We start from the raw sequence: 27,060 nt of genomic DNA on the forward strand, positions 1-27,060 counted from the left end.
ATTGAGATGGTTTCGATCTTCCCGGTTGCGATAGCAACGAACTCGCTCCTAATCACGTGACGGCTATCGATCAGCATTCCCACTCGCGCGTCACGTGCCACTAACCACGTGACATTGGCACACAGACCTACTTGTTCTTTTGACCCACTTTTACTTCGCCATCCGGTAATTTCTCTCTCTTTATTGCATGTTAGTAATTAATCCTAAGTAATTTTTTTCCTTTTCATTTATTAATCTTAATTCCTTTCTTTTCAATCTTGTTTTCTTCTTACACGAAACAATTATATAGAAACAAGGATAAAACCTTTCATTTTTTAATTTTTTTTTTTTGTTTCCTTTTCAAAAGCAAAGACGACGAAATTCATTCATAGTACACGCACACGTATATATATTTTTGTGCATATTATGAATAACTTCGTTCATTTTTGCTTTTATATTTAGTGTATGCGCTTATATATACTATTGTAACTAGCGAACAATTTATTTGAGTTTTTCAAAAAGTACTTTAAATATTTCATACGTTAATAAATATAAAATAGTACTAAATACTGTAAATGTAACAAATTAACTAGAAACGTATGTTCAACATTTTCGAGAAGATACAAAAGTATAAAAGTTGGCCCGCTAACGCAGCCATCTTGTATTATCTTTTCACTTTTTCAAAAATTTTGAATAACAAAAACTAATTTGTTCGAATAAATAACTTGTATTGAGAATCCGTTGATTACAAATCAGTTCCAAACGAGGTAAGTAGGTTAAATGATAGCCTTGAAAGTCAGATGCTGAGTTATGGGTGTGGTCTGGGTTCTCGAACTGGAACATTTCCATATAGATAGGTTCATGCTGTATCTTTAAATGATCACCGATGGAAAGTAAGACGTAACACCAGAATGTAAAGCGTATTCTAACCATTACATTCTGATTTTACGTATTTCAAAATAAAATCAGCTTTCTACAAATTTATTTCCATAAAATTAAATACCATACTCACATATGTTATTTATATATAGTCCTACTTGAAGAAGTAGCCCGCATGCAAATTAGATGTTTCCATTATAAATAGAAAAAAAAACCACCTGGCAGCTCATCCTTAAAAACTTAATTTATTCTATTCAACACTTAAAAGAAGTGCCCTACAACACGATTCTAAACTTAAAAAAGGGGAAAGGAAAGGGGAAAAACATTAAAAGAAGTGAAAGTAAATTATTCCATCCATATCCAGGACCCAATTTAAATTTAGCATCGCCTAAACTAACTTTCAATTTCGTCTGAAGACCCACTGACCCACTTTGCAAGGAATGAGGCTACATTACGCCGTCAATACAAACATAACTGTCGTTTTATCACTATAGACTTACAGCTGATCACATACGCAATTACGTACACGCGTTAACGGAAATGACAATTTGACTTTAGCCTCATAAGTTCATAAAATGGCATCGAGAGATTTATAAAACAAAAACATGTGGTAACGTTAGAAAACACACTATTATTATTATTATTACTTTTTTACGGTGAAATTGCTTTATTATTGTTTGCTAAACTTATCGGTCATATGTATTATGTTAAATTAAGTTATGAACAATCTTAAATTACTTTAAGAAAGTAAAAACTATTGAGTAAATTCTTCGTGAATCATCGCAGACCTACTAACCCACTGACAACTATCACGTTGGAAGCGAAATCGACTGAACAAATTCGCCATGCGCGAACTGTGACGTCACGCGAGAGAGAAACGGGAAGCGACGCGTCACGGACATACAAACAAACCGGATGCGATGTCACTCATCTACCGGGTTTTTAGTCGTCGATAAATGGAATCACCCGTTCTTTTATAAATGAATTACGTCTATACCAAAGACCCTCCCAGTTAAAAAAAGGAGGGGGGTCGACCCAATTTTCATTCCAGAACAAGATAAAAATTGGAGAAAGCCTCTGTCGGTTTAAAAAGAAAAAAAAACACGTGGTATCTAAACTAATCTCTCAAAACAAATGGCTAATATTTATAATTGTTCTTTTTAATCAATTTAATTCTTACTGTATATTTTTATATTTAAGAGCTGAAGTCTTAAGCTTATGAAATATTGACTAACAAGGTAAAACATGCCAGCATAATTTATTGTGATATTTTTAGTTTTTAACGTAATTTATTTCGGAATATTTAGAATGTTTAAATCAAGATGACGTAATAAATTCTCCTAAATTAATTCATTAAGAAGTCGAACCGAAGAAGAATTAATTAATATGAAATTCCTAAACATTAAATAATAAAAATCTTACATAAGGGATGATTCTGAATAAGATTTGCAGGGCGAATATCATCATCATACTTAATAGTATTAGCTACAAAAACATCTGGAGTACTTAGGATTTGGCCGCAAACCACTTAAATAATTCAATGTTATCGCTGCTGGCAAAACTGCCGTTAAGGGGACGGGTTATTCGGTAACTTCTAAAATACTTTTTTGAGAAAAGCACACCTGTCGTAAAGTTGTTTAGAACATTTTAAACTTAGAGACGAATTTATAATTAGTCACATTAATAATATCTTATCATTCTTTGTATATCACGTTCATGCATAACTTCACTTTCACTCCCGACAAAATTTAGCCTTGTCCTCTATTTTTTGAAAAGCGAAACCAACCATGACAATACTTTTCTTTAGAACTGACTATTGATTCAGTAGTTTTTATAATTTATTCAAGGAACAGTCGGTATACAACAAAAATATAAAAATCTAAATCTTTTACGCCAATCTTTCGAATACGACAGCTATTCTGAAAAATTACTTTTTAGATATCTTCGAGATCACTTAAGAAAATTAAATAACAACACCGGAGGACTCTCTCTCTCTCTCTCATGACACGTGTACCACCTGTGAAACCAGCAGGTTCCACCTGCCATTTCACGTCAGGATAGCTACACGAAAATCAAACTATTCTTTCTAGTGACACGTGATAACAAAAGCAGATATAAATTTAAAAAAAGAAAACTTACCTTCGAGCTTCATGCCAACTTCTAAACATTTCTGAAATCTGCAAAACGGACAACGTTTCCTCTGACTTTTATCTATATGACATTTCCTTTCTGCGACACACGTGTACACTTTCTTGTTCTGCACTGTTCGTTTGAAGAAACCTTTACAAGATTCACACGTCAACAGACCATAATGATAACCCGACACAGTGTCGCCACAAACGGGACAAAGTTCTTCAATCCCTTCTTTGGTGTCCGGAGTGTCGTGATGATACTCCGTCGGTGTAGGAGTCGGTCCAGACAACATCGATGGGGTAGCTGGCAAAAAACATGCAGAAGTATCCATGAGAGACGCTGAAGATATCATTGTTGACAAACGCGTTGTATCATCAAGAGGGTCTATCAACATCTAATCGGTACATGACGCAGGAGATACTAGACACACTTTCAACGATTTAATTTCATACCGTTAACGAAAGTGCGAACGCCGTTTCTGGTGGTGATGGCGTGAATGGTGAGCGACCAACTAATACGACCTACAAGTATAGAGCCGACCCAGTGGGTCTATGTCAGAAGCGACTGAGTCGGCGCAACCAGCCTGACCCACTTCTAGCCAATGGCTGGTTGATGGCAGCTTAACAACCAGCTGGGTGGGTTGGATGGCGTAGCGGTCGTTACAAAACGACTCTTATTTTTTTTTTAATTCTCACTTTCTCTTATGCGAAAAACGTTCGGATTTCGAGCGCGTTGCAAATGACGACATCATCGTTTCAGTGAGAAAAGTTGTGTAATTGGAAGGAGGGATCGCTTCAATGTTATGTCAGCAATTGGGGCCGTGAGACTAGATTCGAATTCCGGGAATATCGTATTTAAAAAAAAAAAACCTATCACTTGTGTATTTAAAGCAACAATTATAATTAAAATTGCAAATCGATAATAAAAATCGATTAAATTTAACATCAAATTAATAAATAATTTCTTTTTTACGAACTATTAACTATAATAATTTTATTAGTGTATAATTTTTTAAACGTTAAGTCAATTTTCATTCTAACTAGGAATTTAGACTCCCTTAATAGAATGAACGAACTCCATCAATCAACTCAATTCTAAACGTTCCATTTTCTACTATTAAATAACATACGTTAGTTAATGCTATACATTAGTGAATCTCTGTAAACCGAGCCTCAACTTGCCTATTAATTTTCTTCTTTCAAATTTCTTTTTAAAGATTTTAATTATAAAAAAAATAATAATACGAAGAAATCTATTACGCACAATTTTATACCGATTATATATCTCTAAAAAAATAAATATGTATCTTTATCTATTTTCAAAACATATAATCAATTTTACGATTACCTGAATGAAAATAATGTGACGTTTTCACTTATCGCAGAACACTATCATATGGAATTGTTCAAAGTTACAGTAAACTATGAATCTAACATTTGAGATAATATTAATACTTTATTCGTGTATTCAAATTTTATTATCCCAAAATAAATAAAATGTAATTTTTAAAACATTTCTTTTATAATGCATTTTACTCCTCTATGACCTTTACTTTTTAAGGAGTATCTCTCTTGTCTCTCCAACTCATGAATGGTTTCACGTATGAAATGATGCGTCATTCAATTTGTTCTCGATTATTATTGAAATTCAACAGTTTAAATTTCAGCGCAATTTTTTAAAAAATATAATATTGATAAAACTATATGATTTTATAATGAAAAGTCCACCTAATCGATATATGGCATTAAAAAAAAATCAATTTTGTAAAAATGATACATTTTTATGATTTTCATCCTATTCCGCTTTGCATATATATATATATTTTTTTTTTCTTAGAAAGTAAAGTTATTCTTTGTTTACATTTACATTATTACTAATTTTACTTTCTCTTAAATCCATTAATAAACATTTCTGTCAGAAAATTTTAGCGCAGTTCTTAAAGTGAAGACATCATTTAAGCGAATTTCAATTTATGTACGTTAATCTATAACGATTAAGAAGAGAATCATAAAAAAGAAATCAAAGATTTTTAATATACATTAATTAAACTAATATATATGTTTACACGTATATCTGCCACTATTATATAATAAATTAAAAATTAATAAAAATTTTCTGCGTTAATTTTATTATTACTATTTAATTATGCAAACAAAATTTTCAATTCTCGAGATGAAAATTTTTTAAAATTTATTTTATCGATATAGGAATGAAACATTAATAGATCATAAATAAACTTCCATAAAATTATCTACGGGATTTTTATGAATTAAAAACAATTTTCTAAGTTTATCTTTAAGAAAACAAACTAAAAATCATTTAAGTTTTTACTATAAACAAACTTATCCAAAAGTCAAAAACCACTTGGGTTTATTCCAACCTAAGAATGTACTAGTTGTAATTAAGTTCATAGCCTAAATCTTTCTACGATATTTAAGAGAGAAAATATCGTAATAATTTATTTTATTTTTTTAAAAATAATATCTAACTATAAATATAGTAGTAATAGTTTTTTTCGTTATATTTTACCAAAAAATTACATTTAATCATCATCATCATTAAGTCTATTATAAGGAATTCTTATGAAAATAGCTATAATCGTTCAAATTAATAAATATTGTAAAACATCTCCCTTCATAAAGATTTGTAATAAAGTTAAAACATTGATAAAAACGTAGAAATCGTGAATAGCTAAGTTATAATCTCAATAAATAAATGCAAATTTTAATATGTACAAAAGGGCTAATATTTTTCAGATGTAAAACTAGACAAATCTTTTAATTGAAATATTATTTTTATACAGAACAGCTCGTTTAATATGATACAATTTGAATGCTTCTTGATGTTTTAAATCATATCTAAACATTAAAATTAATTACTATATACTGTACATATCTTAGTTATAGTCATATAAATTAAGAAAATATCCAGAAAAATATAATTTGAGTGTATACATATATATAATATAATCGGGTAAGGCAAATGTTTCAAGTAACTTGCATTGTTGGATAACAAAAATCAATTGATCTCCACATTTATTTTTCATTAAAATATTCAAATAAAGGTAGAAAAGTCTACAATACTGATGAAATGTTACCAGACTGACAAAAATGACATTTTCAATGTTTATTGTCAATTAAAATTAGATATTAACATACAATAAGCTATATAAACAGCATTTGTAACAGGAGATATAAAAAAAAAGGCAACTTATTCTAGACCAGTTAAGCAAGTCGCTTAAACACGAGTGCCGCATACACGCGAAGAGGAGAATTTAGAGTTAAAAAAACGAAAAACGGATATCTGGACAATTAATGACATGGAATAGATCGAAGGTAGAGAACGTTATGAGAAAACTACAAACAAGAAAATGGGACGGTTGCTGTAGAAAAGTGGGTGACCTATTTTTATTAGAAAATTGACATTACGTTGATAGTGAGAGTTTCTAGGGAAAGCGAGATCTCACTAGCATGCTCTTGAACTGGATACACACTAACATACAGCCCGAGTGGCCTATATCGGAGAAGAGGTGTTGCACAACGTACGACCTCATTTTAACGTACAAACGCTCTTCGAAAGCCAGATGTCACAACGGGGTCGACTCGTAATCTCTACGATGGAATTAAGTGACGTTCGCGTCACTTGACGTAACGTGACGCCACTTCTTTTGTTGGCGTCATAAGAAAACTAAGATCGTTCTTCCCTTATTACGCTACATTTAGTAATTGAGTTGGCGAATGACAATTCCTTTATACTAAAAACTATTCTCAAAGGACTTTTGAAACTTAAGCAGAAAGCTATTCTGTAATTGATACACGCAATTTGTATTTGAATTTAATCACTCTTAGTTATTGCTAACGATAATATTTATGTCATACATACCGATATTTATGATATGCACTTATTTTAATAGTAGTAATCCCTACTTTTAAAACTATAGTAAAACTAAGTTCAGTTGTAGTTTACCAATGGATCAAATATAGATGCAATAAGAACGTTTTAAAATATTCTAGAATCTGTTGACTTTCATAACATTGCATACAAATTTCGCTTTCAAACAGAAAATGTATATAATTTAAATATGCAATAATTTATTTCCATTTTCTTGCGAAATAATTTTATACAGTTTATTATGTTTTAAAATTTTAATTCTATGCCAACTGCAAAAACAATATATTAATGCGATATTATAAAAAAAACCATTAAAAAGTTATTTCAACATTAGAGTTACTGGCATTGGCCTATATAAAAATATAAGCTAAGGTTTTAACGATGAGAATCATTAAATGAATTTTGCGATCAATGAAAATGATTATAACATAAATTCGAATTTCGACCATGGAATACTTTTTAAAACCGTTCTATTTAGAAATTATATAAACAAGATAACTTTATAAAAATAGGCTAAACCGTTTAGGGAATAGGATATATGTGGGTTTTCTGATAACCTGTTTAATTCTATGGTATCTAAATGAATGGGAGGGTTTCTTTGAAGATTTCGACAGTAGTTTACTCAATAATACGAGCAAAACGGGGTAAATATCAAATAAATCTTTTGTCTACATATTAATATATTTAATGGGCTATTTATGTATTTTAAAGAACAGTTTTTCATGTTATGTTATGTTTCGAAATTTTCTTCATTGCTAATTTTGAGAAAATCGAACAGTCACATCTGATGCCTTCTTTACAACCGGATGTGATGTCATACACTATTAGTAAAATTAGAAAAGTAATTTTAACTGGCGCCATCTCTTGGTAAATTTTCGCACCAATCAATATTTGATCCTTCAGCGCTGTTCAGAGAAAATGATAAATGAAAGTCTAAATAAAATCACGTAAGGCGGAATTTTTATATTTAGAATTCGTGACCGGCTGTATTTATATGTTATTACTTTCACTGTTTGCATAAAAAAACTTACAAGATGATACAAATGCCAACCTGTAAATTTGGGGCGTGATATCGAGAACGGAACTTAAACCACAATGAAAAGTAAACACACTATTTCCTGTAACATTAGTATCATCCAACTGTTAAAAACCCTCCTACGTTACGAAAACGTGTCAAATGTCCCCTTTTGTCATAATTCGGACGATATGAAAATCATATTAGGCTATATACTAAACACACACACACACCCCAAATATAAATTCGATTCTAATAAAATTATATAAATTTAAGCTAACAGAATTAAAGTGTAAGCGCATGCAGATTTAACGGCACGAAAAGGCCGAAGATAGTGTAACAATTGACCTACATCTAGTTTTTACGCAGCTCAATCAATTCTGCGACAAGCAGAGGGTTTAATTTGCAGTGAACAGTTTTTATTGGAATCAACCCTTAAAATTTTTAAGTTTAAACACATGGGAGGTAGAATATATTTTTCTTACGTGATAATGAATATGATTACTATAAACTAGCCTATATTTATGACAGGTTTGATAACTGTTTTGCATCATCTGTGTACTTATATGAAGCAATAACTGCTCTAAAAAAAGAATATAATTGATATAATACAAAACAATTCTTATTTCTAGTAAACATTTAGTAAAATTATCTGAAATTTATATCGAATTTCGTCAGTTAACTATTCATTTTTTTGATGACGAAAAAACCCCGATACATGTCCTTCTTGCCACAGCGCGAAAAGTCTTACAATAAATGACGCTATTGGGTGGCAATTTAAAAAATTGTAGAGCTATAAATTCCCACTGTCGTCAGTCCGTCTTTCCTCCATCTCGAAAACAGAGTTAGATAGATGAAAACCGAGATAGATATGCAAAGCTTAGGGGCAGAATGTCCCAATTAACTATATACGAACTTTCCATGCAAATTGGAAGTTGTTTTTTTCAATTCAAGAATTTTTTCCCGTAAGGTGTTAAATAGATGACCAGCACGACTCTATTGTTAAAGGAAAAGTATGATGTTCAGGGGCAAGCCACTAGTAATTTGAGGTGGAAAGCATATATTTTAAATGAAATAAATTGAAAATATGATTAAAAATTGTATAAATTTTCAAGCCTTAGATAGAAGTATATTTCTAATCGAAAACAAAATCGTTTTCAATTAGAAATATACTTCAATTCAAAATCAACTTTTGTTAAATAAAAAATTGTTAAGTTTTAGAATTTGTCCATTGTTTATTTTATAAAGTTTAAAGGATTAAAATGCAAATATTTAATTTTTTTTCCAGTGAACAATTTTAATATTCTTTTGAGCTATTCAACTGTTAAAATCGATATCTTTTTGCATGACAATATAAAAGATGAATGTATATTACTATTCGGATAATGCTGGAAAATATTAATTGATATAATTCAATCCTGAATTAATAATAATTAATTTTTCAAATACTTATTTAGTTTTATTTTAATTGCGTTGCCATGGATAAACAGAGAACGAAGACGACAATATAATTTATTTAAATTTATAATTCTGGAACAATTTTTTCCCGTTCTTTTTAGGGCAATATCTATTTATAAAAAAAGAAAACATTATTGTATTAGAACGTTTTTAATTAAGCTTTAATTTAAACAATAATTTATAACGAAATAATTTTGTTTCGAGTGACCTCTAGTGACCTCATTTTTCTTATTTTAGGTAAAAGTTACGATGAGATTTGTCTTTCCTACCTTTGCTTTCTAATAATGTCAGACAAATATCGCATTTTAGTTTACTTTTGGGCCAACTGATCTAAAACGTTTACATTCTTCCTCTGTTCGGTACTATTACATCACCGAGCACGATACAGCAATGGAGAGTGTTAAAACTAGAGCAAGGTCGTATTATTATAACTTGTGACAACTTCTAAAACAGAAATTCCACATTTATGAACAAAAATCGCTCACTTTATGTTCTAGATTAATTTTTTAAAAAGTATACGAAAAAAATCAGTAAAAAAAACGACTGAGAAAGTTTTGAATCACTTATCCTTTTTTTAATGGAATCAAACTTGTTTCATTTGTAAAAATGATCGTTTATAATATTCACTCGATCGTGGATTTCTGAAATTGTTTTCAAATTTTCATTGGAAATTTCACGAACGAAAATAATCAGAATGTAAAACGTCTATTTCCAGTATATTTTATGATTAATTTGATATGAAAGTCAATGGTTTGAATGTTAGAGCTGTCGACTTATTATAAAATATTTAACTGGATCTACAATTCTTCTTAAAATTCTCAATTTGTGACATAATTAGAACTGTATAACGCATCTAGCGTTTCCTTTATTGGAACACGATAAGAAATCCGAAATGACTAGAGATCGAAAGAGTTGAGATAGGTCGTCCCCATAAAGTAGTGAATATGTAATCCCTAGGAAAAATTAGGTCAAGACGAACCGAAGGACATATTTTTACCCTCGAGCGGATTCCTTTTGATAGTCAGATCTTGCTAATTTGCCATTGATTCCTCGTTCCGTTCGGTTATTTTAGTAATCCTCGTAGGGTCTCTCGACATCGCCGAGTATAGGAAATAACTCTTATACTAACAACGAGCCTTATTTATTTCAATATTCTTCATCAATTTGTTCTAATGCTTCTGACTAAGAAATAGACGTAGAAAGAGGGAAAATGTGGCGGGTAAGAGAAATAGGAATGAGGTCATGGCAATTTCTATATGCGGGAAAGTAGGCGTAGGATTTACGACTTAAACAAATCCCGCGAAAATGAAAGTTAATCTACCTGTAAATTCGGAAGAGATAAATAGGCATATTAAATACTGTAAATATCACTATGGAATCGCATGTACTTGAATAAACACGTCTCTTGTCTCTAAATTCTCTCAAATAAATTAGTTATAAGAATAATATTAGATGTTTATTTATTACAAAAAAATCTGAAAAATAAATTCAGTTCCGAATTCAATGTAACTTAAAATATAATTTTTTGATAGAAACATCATCCTTACCCCATTAAGAAAATTATAATCTCACCAATAAATCAATAATTTAACCATAAAAATTAGTCCGCAAAAATAGAGAAATTTATTATTATACTTTTACGGAACTATAAAAATCAATCATTTATAGATTTATCATATTTCTATAAATGAAAAAAAAATTGAATTTAATAAGTTATATGAAAATGTTTTTGTTTCATATTTCTATATTATATTCAGCCAACGTTCAATACTCCTGTCGTAAATACATTAAATCTTATATTGTTTTTAACTAATACTGACTGGAATGCTTTAAAACAATACTACTAAAATATTCTTGTTTTATATCTTTATAATGATGAAAATTATATATCTTAATTGAATATTGTAAATATATTTTAATACTTATGTTTACGTATAAATATGCACTTCTTATGGATTTAGTTCCGAATTTATCAATTAAATGATACTTTTTAGTTTTTGAATTCGTACACACAAGAAATCTATAGAGAAATTACCAAATTCTTTCGTTTCATCATTAATTTACCGAACTAAGTTATAAAGTAAGAATAATTGAGAAATTAAAAAACAAAAATATATTTTATACAGGCAAAAGTAGTAAATGCGAGTATTTTAAAAGTTCGCTCACATCCAACCTTGGAAAGGCAACATAAAAACAACGTCATATTAGTAAATAAGATGTTTATTCAGCTTCTATAATTATTTTAAAAATCTGAAAAAGAATAAAATTTGTTAAAACTTCCAAATTCAGCACCATAAGAACAATTAATTTTTTCAATATTTTCCAACAGAAAATTACGAGAAAATACATTTGAAAATCCACCTTAAAATTCTCAGATTTTAGATCTTATCACCCCATAAATACATAATTGCATATAAATTGCAATTCTGGAATACTCTAAGATTTATTTATTTATATAATAGATACTAGCAATTAGCTTTAATCGATTCCAACCGGTAGCTCGAAATATTAACGAAATTAATTATATATTGAAATTAAATCATAACTGCATTAATACTTGCTATTTATATATATTTTAACTTTGAAAGTGATACGCGAACGTTACAAAATCTACGAAGAATTTCTGCACTATAAAAAAAAAAAAAATAGTTTACTCATGTTAATGATGAAAATGTGGAATTTTATAACTTGTCTACATACGACAGAACACACGAAATTTATTGTCTATGCAATACATAAATAAATTTCTGTAGGATTTATCTATAGAAGTATTTAAATTCTTGCCGATTAAAGCAATCACACGTTTAAAACCCTGGATTTAAATACAGTAATAATAGTAAACTAAATTCGATATACTATATATAAATGTAAAATAGTGTAACGGGTTGTTCCTCCCTCTTTGCTAATCTCAACATTGTTCCGTCAAACAGGTGCTTTCTTTAAACCGATCAATCCGGTTTACAAACGGGTCTGAGTTTTTATTTTTTTTCGCTTCGTCGCCCGACGCCTACTTCGACGGAGATTGAGGTGAAGGTTACTGGGTAAGGAGAAGAAAGGACAGATTTGAGAGAAAAAAAGAGATCAGGTCAACCTATAATTTACAAATTGGTGTAATCAGAGACAGAGAAACATTATTATTATTATAATCTCGATATCGAAAAAACGTACAGCGTATCCACTTTCTGACGATTAATACGCAAATATCACAATTAAAATAATTTCGAAAAATACCCAATTTGGTAAAAATCGGGTGATTTTTTCCCCTTTATCAATTTTAATCTCGACTTACGGTACCTTAAACGTGGCGCCATCCAGTGGCAACGTTAGCTAATGCCCAAACCCCACCCTAAACAAAAAGTGAAAAGATAAAAAAAAAAGTGACAGCAGATAGAAATGAAAGATTAGCATGTTGGCCTACTGGCCTCATTTACGGAACAAACGTCATTGACGAGAATGCGATAAAACATTCGCTTTGGTATTTTTCAATCATAAATTAATAAATAAATGCTCGACTTTCTATATATATATATATATATATATATATATAAACACTAAAAAATCGAGAGTTGGGGTTTAAAAATTCTTAGTTTTATAGAATCGAACCCATTATCTTTTTATTATGATAACTGCAGAGAACACGCAAGGGAAAGAGAATTCAAAACTTGTTGAATTAGCCAACGATTATTATTACAAAAAAGTAAAAAAAAGGTTTATTTTTTAAACAACATACAAATTTTAAGTTAATAATGCAGGCATATGTTATAAATAAACAGATATCGGTATAAATTTAAACGCATTTCGATTTATGATCTATTAATTAATTAAATTATCCTTGAATTAAAACTGGAATTAGAACACGTAGTAAATTCATCGCCACGTGATGATAATTTTTTTACGTCAAAATTAAAGCGGTAAATTGAATATACAAGATATAATCTTTGTTTACCAAAACCAGAATTTTTAATTATTTTCTAAACCTTCATAGAATAAAATAAAGACGAAATATATAATAGTTTTAATAATTTACAAAAATCCTATAATAATAATAATAATAAAATTATTTATAGTTATTTGAAAAGAGACTTATCTAATATGGAGGGGGAATCCATAAAAGTAACCAATTGGGTTTAAGATTAAAAAAAAATCTGAAATTCGATTGGTTATTTTTATGGATAATTGTTATGGATAACCAAGAGGATAATTGTGGATTATTTCCGATAGGAGTTTTCAGAGATTATTGAAACAATTGGCGTTAATAACTAACATAATTTGTTTCGGGATGTCGGCTACATCTTTCGCCGCATTTATGAACTATAATTTATAATGTTCCAATATAAAATGTCTGAATTTATTAACCTCGCTTTACGCCACGACTTTTAATGCACGGCACTTTTAAAAGAATTTAAAAACAGATAAATTTTAAATTACATTATTGTTATATTTATTAACTACTCTTAACTTAGAGTAATTTTTTAACAGATGATTATAAATGCTTTAGAAATTTTCTTGTTAACATAAAACCGCGTTTATTAGTTTACTACACCACCGCATTAACGAACATCATTAGCCACGTTTATGAATTACTCACCAGATGGCAGTTTTCACTTCATTGATTGATAGCTTGCGCTTATGTAAATTGCCAAAGGAACGAAACGGAAAGGAATGAAATTTTAAAACACGATTATACACGAGAAAATTTTTTAAAGTTTTTAAAACTAATTAGAAATTTACAAGACAAAATTTTATATTATTTATACAAAAATTTTTTCAAACATCGCCACTCTAGTGCAACTAACTTTTAAAGAAAATGAATATTTATTTATTACAAATTTTAAAATTATTATTTTTTAATATAAAGCCTAACATGAAAACATCAAAGAAATTTAAAAACGAGAATATTTTAAAAAAATTTTTAACTGTGTTTGTCTTTCTTTTTGCATTGCGTGTATGTACCGTAAACAGCAAGCTTAAAATACAGAATAAAACGCAAAAAGCAATCAAGTATGCAATTCTATGATATTTATATACATAATGTATCCCAGATTAAATTTAAAATTACGTTTATATAACACAGTAGAAAAATCTTTTTTATTAGTTCCTCATCGTTATTTTACTCGAATGTAAAATTAAGCGTATCGATTTACGTCACCTGCGACAATAATGTTTACTAATAGAGGAAAACTTCAAACGCAGATTGGAGCATAAATTTTTACATACGTCCGACTGTTTAAACTAAAAATAAACCAATATAAAATTGAAAATTAAATTAAATGTACATCGAAAAAAAATAATAATAATACTTCTACTGATGTTACTAAAATTGTAATAAATAGTTTAATAAAATAATAAATGCTCTGGTTTGACAATAATTCAAGCTCGAACACTTTAAAATTCCTAAATAATTTGACACCTTATTCTTTTAATTAACACCACAAAATTAATAATACTGAAATTTTTAAAACTACTAACAACTGAGGAATATGGACAATTTTATCGGTATTATAATACAATTATATGAAAGTAATAATCTAGTTGTAGTAGTCCATTAAATTAATAGTACAACTAGATCAGTTTTTACAAGTAAATCATAAATTAATTATTGATGCAAGAAATGAACGAACCGATAAGATGGTTAAAAAAGTTAGTTAAAACGTGAAGATGTATAATAAAATTTCTAGAGACAAATATTAGGGCTTTCTTGCGAGACTAACGAAATTTTAGAGATTCAAAGTAGGATCGATCCTTCAGCAATCAATAATATAATAAAAAAACAATTTTCCATCGAAACATTTTGTTCTCTAATACAACCCACGGAATCGCTCTTATTGCTTTAGGTAAATTTAACAATTGCATTCCAGGATTTAAAGATATTTTACACCCTCTTGCCATATCTAAAATTTATACAGTAACGTTCCAATATAAACTGTAAAAATATAGCAAAGTAGGTAAAAAATATCTACCATAATTCTAAATTATATGCGAAAATGGTAGGTTTAAACTTTTTGTAACTTTCTAGAATATAATAATATAATTTTACTCAAGTAAAAGTATTGAATATTTTGAAAATTAGCAAACGTTTTCAATTGGTAACAAAGTCCCCGTTTTTTTGCGTTATAAAAGCAAAAGCTTTACAATATTTGAATATAAATAATTAAATTTTCAAATGCAATAATATTCAAATGAATCTTACGTAAACGTTTTCAATATTATAGATTTAAAAATTGTCATCGATTTTGCAGTTGCTCCAATTATATTATGCTTCGCTTAGTGGAAGTTCAAAGCAAGAGGAGGAAAAGAAAATAATAATTCACAAGATACTTAAACATCTGAAAAATTGATATTTCTAACAAATATTAATTACTACCGATTGCAAAGTAAATTAGAAACTTACCGCTGAATATTAGATTTATCAATGCTTGATATATTATTGAGTATTTAAATAACAAATTAGTAATAAATTGTTATAATAATAATTTTACTGTAGTATTATGCATTATAAAATATGTTAATTAAAATAACATCCGATAGAATAGCAATATTTCAACATTAACTTTTTTCTTTGATTCAATTGGATATTATATATTTTTGTACTTTGAGTTTATTAAAAAGCGTGATAACATCCGATTACTTTAGTTTATTCTCTTTCAGATAAAATGACAGTTCACTGATTACTCGAATTCTATAGTATTCAATATTATGTAAGAAAGCAGGAATAAAATATTTACGAATTTCCTATAAAATTACACCTGGAAACTTGAAAACTAAATATTACAATTTTTATATATAATATTTCTTAATTGTATTTTAACATTAATTATGAAAATAAATTTTTGTATCTAGACACAACACAAATAAATAAGTCCCCTGTACAAAATTATATACATATTTTTCACAACAGATGGCAGTGATCTCAAACTAACTTATCCTAGAAAAATTTATCCATCCATTCCTTTACATTGCTATGACGTCAGGGGTAAATTTTATAATTTATTATTATAGTAAGTTTAAACTAAGCGACAATAAAAAAAAGTATTTTGCTTTAACTTAGCAAATAATAAAGGATTGCGATATTGGATACAGATTTCAAAAATGATTTTCTTAATTAAATAAGTGAATTTCCTGTCTAAAATAGGTCATTCGAGACGGAAGTTACGTCATTTATTTAAAAAAAATCGTGTGTTAGTCTAAGACGAACATTTCAAGAAATATTGTATTTTAAGCGACTGTTTTTAAGTAAATCGATTCTTCTGGTGATAAAACTCATATTTTTTTCGACTTTATAAAACGGAAAATTATGCAAACCGAAGAGGACATCTGTGAGTTGTTTCAATAAAACCATGACGTCAGCTTGGTAATTACTCGCACGGTAGGTCCAATGTAAATGCTAATACCATTCTTCCCTTACTTCAAAATGGACAGATCTAAACTCATCTCCCCAGCTGGCCTGGCCTTTCTATCTTCTCTCCCACTCAGTATCAAAGCTTGACCTCAACATTAACTAAATAGCGTTACAGTATATTATCCGAAGTATTACGGAAGTAAGAGAGGTTCTTGCATTCTTATCGTTGACAATAAATTAAACAATAGAAAAAAAATGTATCTATTAATATTACTAAAATGGTTACTAAATAATAAAAATTTTCATTAGCCATAACTTAAAATTTATTTGTAAATGAAAAAGAAGCTCCCCGTAGACAAATATTTTCAACAATAATAACCGCTAGCTCACGTGCTAGACGTATCTATTAAATGTTATATAACTTGTCTATTTCAAATTATGCAGAACGTGTTCAGCCTTAATTTTGGTTAAAACGGGGGAGAGTTTGTACAGATTATCAAATTTTCCGTCGAAATTCGTTTTAATCTTTCGTATACATACATGACAAAATGATGTGAAACGCTTCAAGAAACTAATCGAAAAAATATGGTATATATTATGAAAAGCAGATACGTGAGAATTACTTTATTACATATTGTGTATTAAGAATACAATTTTATCAAATCATGTGATTTAAGAAGTAAAACGATTGATAAGACAAGAAACTTCGAGCACGTGGGAATGATTTTAATGTTTTTAATATATTAAAAGGAAAATTAAAAAGCATATTTTCAAATTTTACTCCAACTATGCTACTAGTTATAATAATAGTTTTGGATGCATTATTAATTTAATACTAATTGAATTTTTTTAAAAATAATTCAAACAAATTCTCTTTCAATATTTTAATGTAAAAATCTAAATTTTTATAATTAATAATTGAGTATCAATAGAGTAATAATTTATCACTATTAATAAATACATAGGGTAGATGTACCAGTTTTGGCCAGTGTAGTACCAGTTCTGGCCAGAAAACAAATTTAACTTAAAAATATAATCACAAATGAAACAAACTTGTATTGTTAACTGTGTGAACAGTTAACAATAAAAGTTTGTTTCATTGGATAGATTTGAATATGTGGTGATTATATTTTTAAGTTAAATTTGTTTTCTGGCCAGAACTGGTACACTGGCCAAAACTGGTACATCTACCCTACCGTATTTTATGGACTATAAGACGCACCTTAATTTTTAAGCAATTTTTTTAAAAAATACCTATAAGACACTACAGACTATAAGACACTACAGATTATAAGACACATCTGAATTTTGGAGGCAATTTTTTGAAGAAAAAAGTGCGTCTTATAGTCCATAAAATACAGTATATACTAGAAGATGCACTAAGGAAAACTACATTTCATTTATAACAGAATTATTATTAAATTATCACATTTAAATTCATATAAAAAAGATATATATAACCAGCACCGGATTAAGCCTTTAGCGGGCCTTAGACAAAATTTAAATTGGGGCCCCATTTAAATAAGTTGCTTCTAAACAAATCTTAAATAATGTCACTTAAAATTTTATTAATAATAGAGAATACAAACACTAATACAATAATAACTGTACAACAAAAGAGTTTCTGGTACAACGAAAAATGTATATAACAGAGGTGGGCAAGCAAGAGTTCAGTGGGAGCCGAAATGTAGGTTTTGCAAAATGCATGGGAGCTGCAGTTCTGTACTGTTGTGGAGGATAGTATGGTAAGGCAGGAAAGGATAAGATGTCCCCCATCTGGGTCAAGAACTTGTTTTAAAAGAATAGATTTGAAATGTCAATTTAATTTATTGCACCAACTTGGAAATAAATTACTAAATATTACATATATATAATTACATATTTTCACAAAATTGTGGAAATAAAATTGTAAAAATAATAATAAAAAGCAGGAATTAACACTTTCAGCAAGAGCAGCATATAACTCAAAAAGAGCCACATGTGGCTCTCGGAGCTGCATTTGCCCATGTCTGGTATATAATTTTAGCCATTAATCAGCCTTTAAAATATTTAAACTTTTTGTTTTTGGATTTCAAAAATTTTTCAGAAAATTGATCAATCTAGCCATTTGAGACTGTCTTTTTCTTTAGTAAGCATTGTTACAGACAGCCTTTCCAGTCCTATCGAATTTCTTAAATAATTTTTAACTTGTTTTAAAACAGAGAAAGATTCTGCACTGAAGCCAGGCTCCTCTGAATTACAGGCCCTAAACATTTGTCAAATTTGTCTATTGGTTAATCTGGCCCTGTATATAACATATTAAAACAAATACTAAAAAGTCTAGAATTTGTTCTCAAAACATTCTCTGATATATTAAAAGAAAGCATTTTACATAGGATGTGAAAAAATTAGAATTATCATTTTAGTTTTTTTATTAAATAGTCATGCCAACATTCACAGAAAAACTAAATCATACATAATGATAATTTTATGTTCTTAAAATATATAACATTGTTTCGATCAACATGTTATTTACAAATAATTTGAAATTTAGAAATATCAATTACTGTAGAATAATTTATTACTTAACAATTACTGTATTTCCAAATTCAAAAATGGAACAAGTTATTTATTAATCCTTATATTTATTTAATCCTTTAACTTATAAAATTTAAATATTATTCATATATAGTTAACAGAAATAAATTTGGTTTCATAAGGATTTGGTATATTCTACTACTAATAAATAATTTTTTTTAATGATTATGATATTCAAGTAATTTTGGGTGTGATTTAAATATTGCAAAATAATTGTAAAGATATAAACTACAATACAAAATTTCATTTATTGGTGCAGAACTGATCCATGTAATTGACAAATGTATATATAGACATATATGAAAATTCATAATTATAAATGTTATTCAATAATGATTTTTGTCATTATTAAAAATAGTTTTAGTAGTAATAAGTAATTAGAACTGTTAAATATAATAATTAAAAATTTTAAATATTTCTATAGAATAAAATAAATATTATGTTACATTTTCATTTATATATTACTTTATTATAATTATATAAATTGTAATTTTTAAATTTTTTATGTATGGCTAAAACCAATTTCAGTATGTTTCTGAAATTGCTCATTTACTTAGTGTTGCAATGTGTTGTTATTTTGATTATAGAAACAATAGAAACAATGCTTAAATACAATCCTTAAATAATGCTTTTCTAAAAACAAAATATTTAATACATGGCTAATAATTATATTACTGAATATGTACAGAATAGTTTATACCTATAAATAAATTACAAATGAATTAAATGTCTACTTTTCTTTGAATTAATTAGCATTAAGAATACTTCAAAACCAGCAGTACATAAAAATATTTTGCAGTTTCAAATGATGAAAAATCACAGTTAATGAGTAAAAACTGTTAATTAACATACCATACATATCATATATCACACAAAATAATTTTGAAAATATAATTTATATATTTCTCAATAAATCAGTTAGATTTATTATAATCTAATGAGAATTTTGAATTGTGCAGTGAGATCCCATATTTGTGTAGTAATTAATTGTCTTTTCAGGATTTTATAAGTACAGTAGAGCGTCGATAAGTGGAACGTCGGTAAGTGGAACGATTTTCAGTCGGACTGTGTCGTGCTGAATCGAATGTTTTTGATACTAGACTTACTTCTAAAGTATAATTTTCATGTTTTTTATATTCTTTAATATATTTATTTTGTTTGTACAAAATGCAGAAATAATTTTTAACGATACGATAGCCTCGATGATTATTATAAAAATTTTCGTTAGGCTTAAAATCGACGAAAATTCAACACGAAGCGACACGCAACGGAGAAAAATTCAACAGGAAGCGATACGCAACGGAGAAAAATTTGAACATCGGACAGGTTAATGTATTTTTTCGTACAAAGTCGGAAACTGGAACAAATCATTAACTGGAAGGACCCCAGTCCCCAATTGGTTCCACTTATCGACGCTCTACTGTATTTCTTAATTCTGGTTATGTTAATGTTAAAATATTTATCTAATTACACAGTGTAATGTGAAACCTGTCCAAAACAGAAACTCAAATAAAAAGGAAATCAGCCTAAACAGAAAAATTCTATAAAACAGAGTGATTTTCTATGTTAGAAAAGAACGTTCAAAATGGAAACCTTCCAAACTGGAAAAATACAGTATTCAGTACCGCGCAATTCTGGTTTACACAGGTTTACTATATATTTTATTTGACCCACAAAAAAAAAAAAAAAAAAAAAACCATGGAAGTGTTGGTAGGATTCACTGTATTTCTTTCCTAAAGTATTAATAGAAAAAAATTAAAATTAATGTAAAATATGGCAGATGGAATCAAAGATATCCTAATTTATATTATAGAATTTATTTTCAATATATTATTTTTATCAAATTTATTTATTTTTGCAATACAGTAAAGTTTCAATTATCCAAAATAATTAAAAAGTTTGCATCTCATTATTAAATGTTAAACACTTTCAATTTTATTTACAACTGTATTTATTTAAGCAAATGTAAACTTACAGCAGATTTAAAGAGATTTAAGAAATTTTAATTATAATTTGTATTTTCATGAAAAATCACTTAAGTTTTTAAAACTTTTAGAGCTCTTTTAAATAATGTATATTTTCTAGCCAAGATTCATGAAACAAACTGCATTGCATTCAGTTCTCTTGACTTTAGAGACAAAGTACAGTACTCTTCTAATTTTGAGAAATAATCAAAATAGTACATTATAAAGTTATTTATAAGTAGCTGTATTAGGTCAAATTGATCTAAAATGTCAAAGTTAAATGAAAGCATTGTCACTAAAACAAATAATGATTTAAAAAGTTTCTTCAAAGTATTTCAAAAAAGTTAACAATGCTTCAATTAATTAAAATAAATGATAAAAATAAAACTGGAATTTTCATGAGACAATAATCCTATGTTTTTGAGTATACACAATACAATAATAAAAATGTCTAAATATATAATACAGGAAACTTTGCCATCAAGGACAACATAGTTACAATGCAAAGAAATCCTTGTTTCATTTTTCTTCTAAGTAGAAAATAAACATTTAAAAAATTTTTTACCTGAGAATAAATCAAATTGCAATTTAAGAACATTAATTTAATTATTAGAAATTTAAAAAATTTCAATAGTCAATTAATGTTTTGTTAAAATAGACAATATCAAGAACAGCAAATCTTTTCAAGATTTTCTATTCTAGATATATTATTCACTGCACACTTATTTCATTTTTATTTGCATGTGTAGCATCTCATTTTTCATTTTGTGTATAAATGAAGCATTGCAAAAATTCCAAAAAAAGTACTATATTATTTGTTGAAAAAAAAAATAAATTTCATGCAATGTATGCTTTAAAAAAATATGTTTTTATTTTGCCAGTAAAAATACTTTCTTTAAAATAATTTGTAAAAAATGCCTCTAGGATGTGTCTTCGCAAATGCATGAGAAGCACTTAAGTGAATACCTCACCATAACACAATGCTTGGAGGATGAAGGAAACTGGGTGGATAAAATGCATTCTGGGATTAAACATTTTGCCAATACAAAGCTTGCCAACAAATTAGATATGAAGGTTATCATTGTGGAGGCTCCTGACATCCCTAAACTATTTGCATTTGCCAAGACACCTAAGTAAGGGCAACAACTGTGTCCTGTAGTGGACAAGGCTAGAGAACCCACTTGTAAATTAGAGAGGTGCATACACAACATGCTTGCCACATACCTGAAAGGTTACCAATTCACAGTATCCAGCCCATTAGAGATTTTGGAACAACTTAAGGAGATTGCCTCCCCCATGTACGCTACAGTGTTGAACTTTAGGTCGTTATACCCATCGACAGGGTTTCCACCATCTTTTTGTGAGATAAGGAACTTATTGTTTACAAAAATAGATGATAGATCAATGCACCAAAATATATTAGAATTGGTGCACTTGGCTAGTTCGGCATTCCAGTTTAAAGAGATTGTGTATGCACAGATTAGGGGTTTCCTTATGGGCAGTCTGTTATCCGGAGACCTATGCAAAATGGTGGTCAGAAGGTTGGAAAGCGGAAACCTACTAACTTCCTCCCCAATATTCTCCTATTTAGGAGATACATAGATGATATCATCATCTTTTGGAGGACGAAACCGGATCTTAAACGCTTTATAGATGCAATAAACGACAATCCATATGGACTGTTTGTTGAGATTGAACAACACAGGCCAGACAGAATCCACTTCTTGGATGTGGACATCATGATTGAAGGATCGAACACAGCAGTGTGTATGTATCAAAAACCAAATCCTGTCTCAGCATATATTCCAATAAGATCCTGTGATCCCTTTTCTTATAAAATAGCAGCCTTCAGAGCATTGGTCAGGAGAGCATTCACAGACTCTTCCACTACACAGGTGTTAATGCAAGAAATAAGAAATATAGAAGGGATAGCCATTGAGCACGGATACAACAATCTTATATGTAAGTTATGTGAAAGCTACAAACGTACGCAAGTAGTAGTGTCTAGTAAGATGGAAATACCGAACAATGAAAAAAAAAATGATAGGAAGAGAATCCCCTCAAAGAGTTGGAGTCAATGGAAATATTTAAGGTGGGTTGCAAGTTCATATGCATTAATTTTAAAGAAGAAATGTCGCTTTCCATGGCATGGCAAGTCCTAATCAATGATAGCATTTGATTTTATATTGGTTTTATAATGGTTTAAATTGTGCATTTTGAATCTCATACTAATATCCGATATTTGAATATCTTGGAATGTGTGCGCATTTTGAATCTGAAATCGAATGCCTTCTAAATTGAAATTTGAATCAACAGCTTGCAACAGATTTACGTAAAAGCCTGAAGAAGAGCCCAGAAGGGGAGTTGAAAGTGTTCGCAATAGAACATTTTTGCTCCAGTTATTTGGTTTAAGTAAAGTTGATTTTATATTCATCCTGGTGTGTTAAGAAGTTAAATAAAATGTGGCAAACACAGAACGCAAAGAAATAAAATACTTGTTGGTTTAATTAAATTTGTGCTGTGTTTTCTTTATTTTAGTGTATATGTTATTGCTAAAGCTCAAAAGCCATTAATATGTACATTGCCTAGCTAATCTCCAGATTAACTAGGGTGATCCGTTAAAGTTTCAAAAATTGTTCCATTTCTTGGTAATCTGCACATTACCTATTAGGCACTCGGTAAAGTGAAAATAAGATCTTTGTTGGAACAACAGCAATGTTTCTGTACGCTTAAATTAACATAATGTTATTTATTTAATTTTCGATATCTAAAGAATCAAGATTTCTTTTCAAAATAAAACCACATTCATGACAACTTTTGTAAAAGAATGTTAATGTTGTATGAAAGATGCACATAGATAGATGGAACCTAAGAAAATAAGGATATATCTGAAGCATTTGGTGACTATCAGAAATGAATTAAGATTATGAATAAGTTCTATTTTTATAAACATTGATAATTCACATTTTCTACAGAAACTGGAAGATTTATTGTTACTTATGTTTGTAAGATCATATTATATACATTATTTACATAATTTTAAAAATATTATGTACTTCCATTATTTTTAAAGCTATAAACTGACTTTCAGACTATCCTATACTCTAAAATATATTTTAAGAATGACAAACGTTTGAAACAGGTTTAGGAAAGCTACATGTTATTGTTTATGATTTAATTGCTTCCAATGAAGTGACTGAATCATGAAAAATAACTTGTAGCTTTTCCAAACTGGTTTCAAATGTCTATAAACTTTTACTTCTTGGCATATATTTCAGTTAACTGAATTTTGGACAATTCTATATAAAAATCAAATGAGATACATTTTAAAAAACAGAATTTGTAACATTTATTATAACTTATTCATTAAAATATATATGTAAGTTATTATCCCTTATATGTTTAGTGCAAAAGTAAAAAAAGATTCATTAAAAATTATAATTACCCTATTTTAAAATCAAAAGCAACATTTTATCTACAAAGTGTAATCAAAAAGTTTCAAGAGTGGATAAAAAAAAATTGAAATGCTATGACAAAAGGAATTTATTTTTTTAATATAATCCTAACATCCAATGTATTTTCTCCAATTCAGGAAGAATTGTAGATTTTATAAAGAAATTATTTCAGAAGTCTTTTAAAGACTAGTAACTTTTCCTTTAGAAAGCTGACTTCATGAGGACTAAAAAAAGAGAACACCCAGATGAACAAGTCTTCGTTGAGAAAAGATATATACATTCAAAGACGATTTAATTCAGAAAACATTTAGAAAAATGTTTCAAAGATGACAAAGTTCTCCTCAATTAACTTTCAATGAGTTCTATTGACTCAAATTGTCTTCTTTTTAAAGTTTTTTCAACCACTCTTTTCTTTAAAATTTATCTTGTATACTAGTACTTTTTTATCAATTAACAGGACTTATTATACTGGAATTATGAATGCAGATATTTAGTCTTACAGATCAGAAATAATATTTTTTATTTAGTTCACCTGAACATGTACACTTTAAACTTGTGTTTCAGACTTGTTCATCCCTCCTCAGCAGGCATTCAAAAGACACTTTCTACAATTAACAATTAAACATTTCTTTGGTACAATTATAATATTTATTCACTCTTTTCTTTATTCAATCATTAGGAGCTAGTTTGGGAAAATAGGATATTTGCAGAAGAATAATGGTTTCATGGTTAGAAAATAATGACTTTAATGGCTGAATGAAGCCTGGTAACATGATGGAGTATCCAATTTTTCTTTTGCTATTTTTCAGATGAACTGTTTGATGTAATTACCATAAAAAAAATTAAGATAAACATTTGAATTGATTGATTGGCCTTCAGGAATAAATTCAAAGTGTGAAAACTCCATGCCAAGAAATGCTACTCATTATAGTCATTGTGATAAATGATTCAAAACTGGACAAATCTCTATGTCACTTGTAAACATCTTTATTTTGACCAAGTTTCCTCCCAGAAATCTTGTTTTTATAATAATGTACATTTCTGTCATGTTTTTTACAATTTAATACAAAATTTTTGTTCTAAACCTTTCAAGACTAATTTGAAAAAAGTTTTCCTATTGGATTCTTTTTTTTAATGAAAATTCTTTCCGTGTAAAGACGAGATAGTTCTATGATTATCATGTCAAGCAATACGTGAAACTGCTCATATGTAAATTACAAAAATTTGTATCTGTAATGAGGTTTTTAGTTTACATGCTTATTTCTGGAACACTTTGGACATGTCTTGTATATAAAATGCAACATGGAACATTTATATGAGAATGCCTTGCAGAGCAATAGGCATTTTTCATTCTACAAATTATTGTTATTTGTTTTCACATATCCAAGAAAATTATTGTTGCATTAGCAATGAAACATGCATGCAATTCATATTTCATCTGCTAATATATAATAATACTTCATTTGCTAACAAGAGGGGTATTCAAAAAGTTTCCAGAAAATATAAATAAAAAGACAGTAAACTGAATTTAGCACTTTATTTTTCAATGTATGTTCCATTTAAGTTAAAACAATTTTCTATAAGATGTCACCATCCTCCTATGTCTCTCCACTAGAAATCAGGCTCTTTGATTCTAGCCATTGCACTACAAAACATTTCATTTAGTTGAAGTGAATGTCTTTAACGTCTTTTTTAAACTTGGAAATAAAAATGTCAGATGGAGCTAGATTAAGTGACCAGACATCCCGGATTAAACGGGACCGCTCTGGATTTGGGTTGTTAGTCCCATATTGAACACCGTCCTGGAAAGTGTCCCACATTTGGTCATGTAACATTTTCATCATGTTCACAAGTCATCAAGAGCACAAAGTTGCCATTTTCTTTTACAATTAGTAGCCCAGGACGCCCCCTAGTGGGCAGTCTAGTAGCAACGGTGTCATTCCGTGGTATAAATAAATTCCTATTGCAATAATAATAAACTGAATTTATTGTTAATTTAAATAATATCTAGGGGTGCCCCTAGTAGGCTTGCCCCATTGTAGGCAAACAGTGCTATCAATGACTTATATATATATATAGATAATATGCATGACAAGTTTGTGCTAAACTTGTCATGCTGAATAGAAATGTGTAGTGGAGGCGTGTAAAATTTGAATTTGATATTGACAGTTAACTAAACAAACTTAAGATTATTTTATTTATCTTATATTTAGTGAATGTGCAACAGAGGGTATGTATAAATTTTTAATAATTAATTAATTTTTCGGTTTATTCTAAATAAATAAAAACTAATTTTAGATAGCCATGTCTAAGAAACAAGCTCGTACGTTTACAATTGAATTACAAAAAGAATTTTCTTACATAAAAAGA

At 28.7% G+C, this 27,060-nt stretch overlaps 1 protein-coding gene across 4 annotated transcripts in view; it reads right to left on the bottom strand.

The window, feature by feature from the left end:
* Positions 1 to 27,060, bottom strand: part of ftz-f1 (ftz transcription factor 1) — a 94,530-nt gene that overhangs the window by 11,227 nt on the left and 56,243 nt on the right. The window contains exons 1-2 of one of the 4 annotated variants that reach the window (XM_067273769.1): positions 6,918 to 7,023; positions 2,998 to 3,294 (exon numbers count right to left, since the gene is read on the bottom strand). In XM_067273769.1, the coding sequence (XP_067129870.1) occupies positions 2,998 to 3,283 (286 nt within the window). In that variant the 5' untranslated portion in view covers positions 3,284 to 3,294; positions 6,918 to 7,023. Of the gene's footprint in view, positions 1 to 2,997; positions 3,695 to 6,917; positions 7,024 to 27,060 lie in introns of those variants that run through there. The other 3 variants (XR_010881170.1, XM_067273768.1, XM_067273767.1) reach the window with 3 other exon arrangements.

The sequence above is a fragment of the Centruroides vittatus genome, unplaced genomic scaffold, assembly GCF_030686945.1.
Source record: "Centruroides vittatus isolate TY-2023 unplaced genomic scaffold, ASM3068694v2 contig_488, whole genome shotgun sequence".
Lineage (NCBI taxonomy): Eukaryota > Metazoa > Arthropoda > Arachnida > Scorpiones > Buthidae > Centruroides > Centruroides vittatus.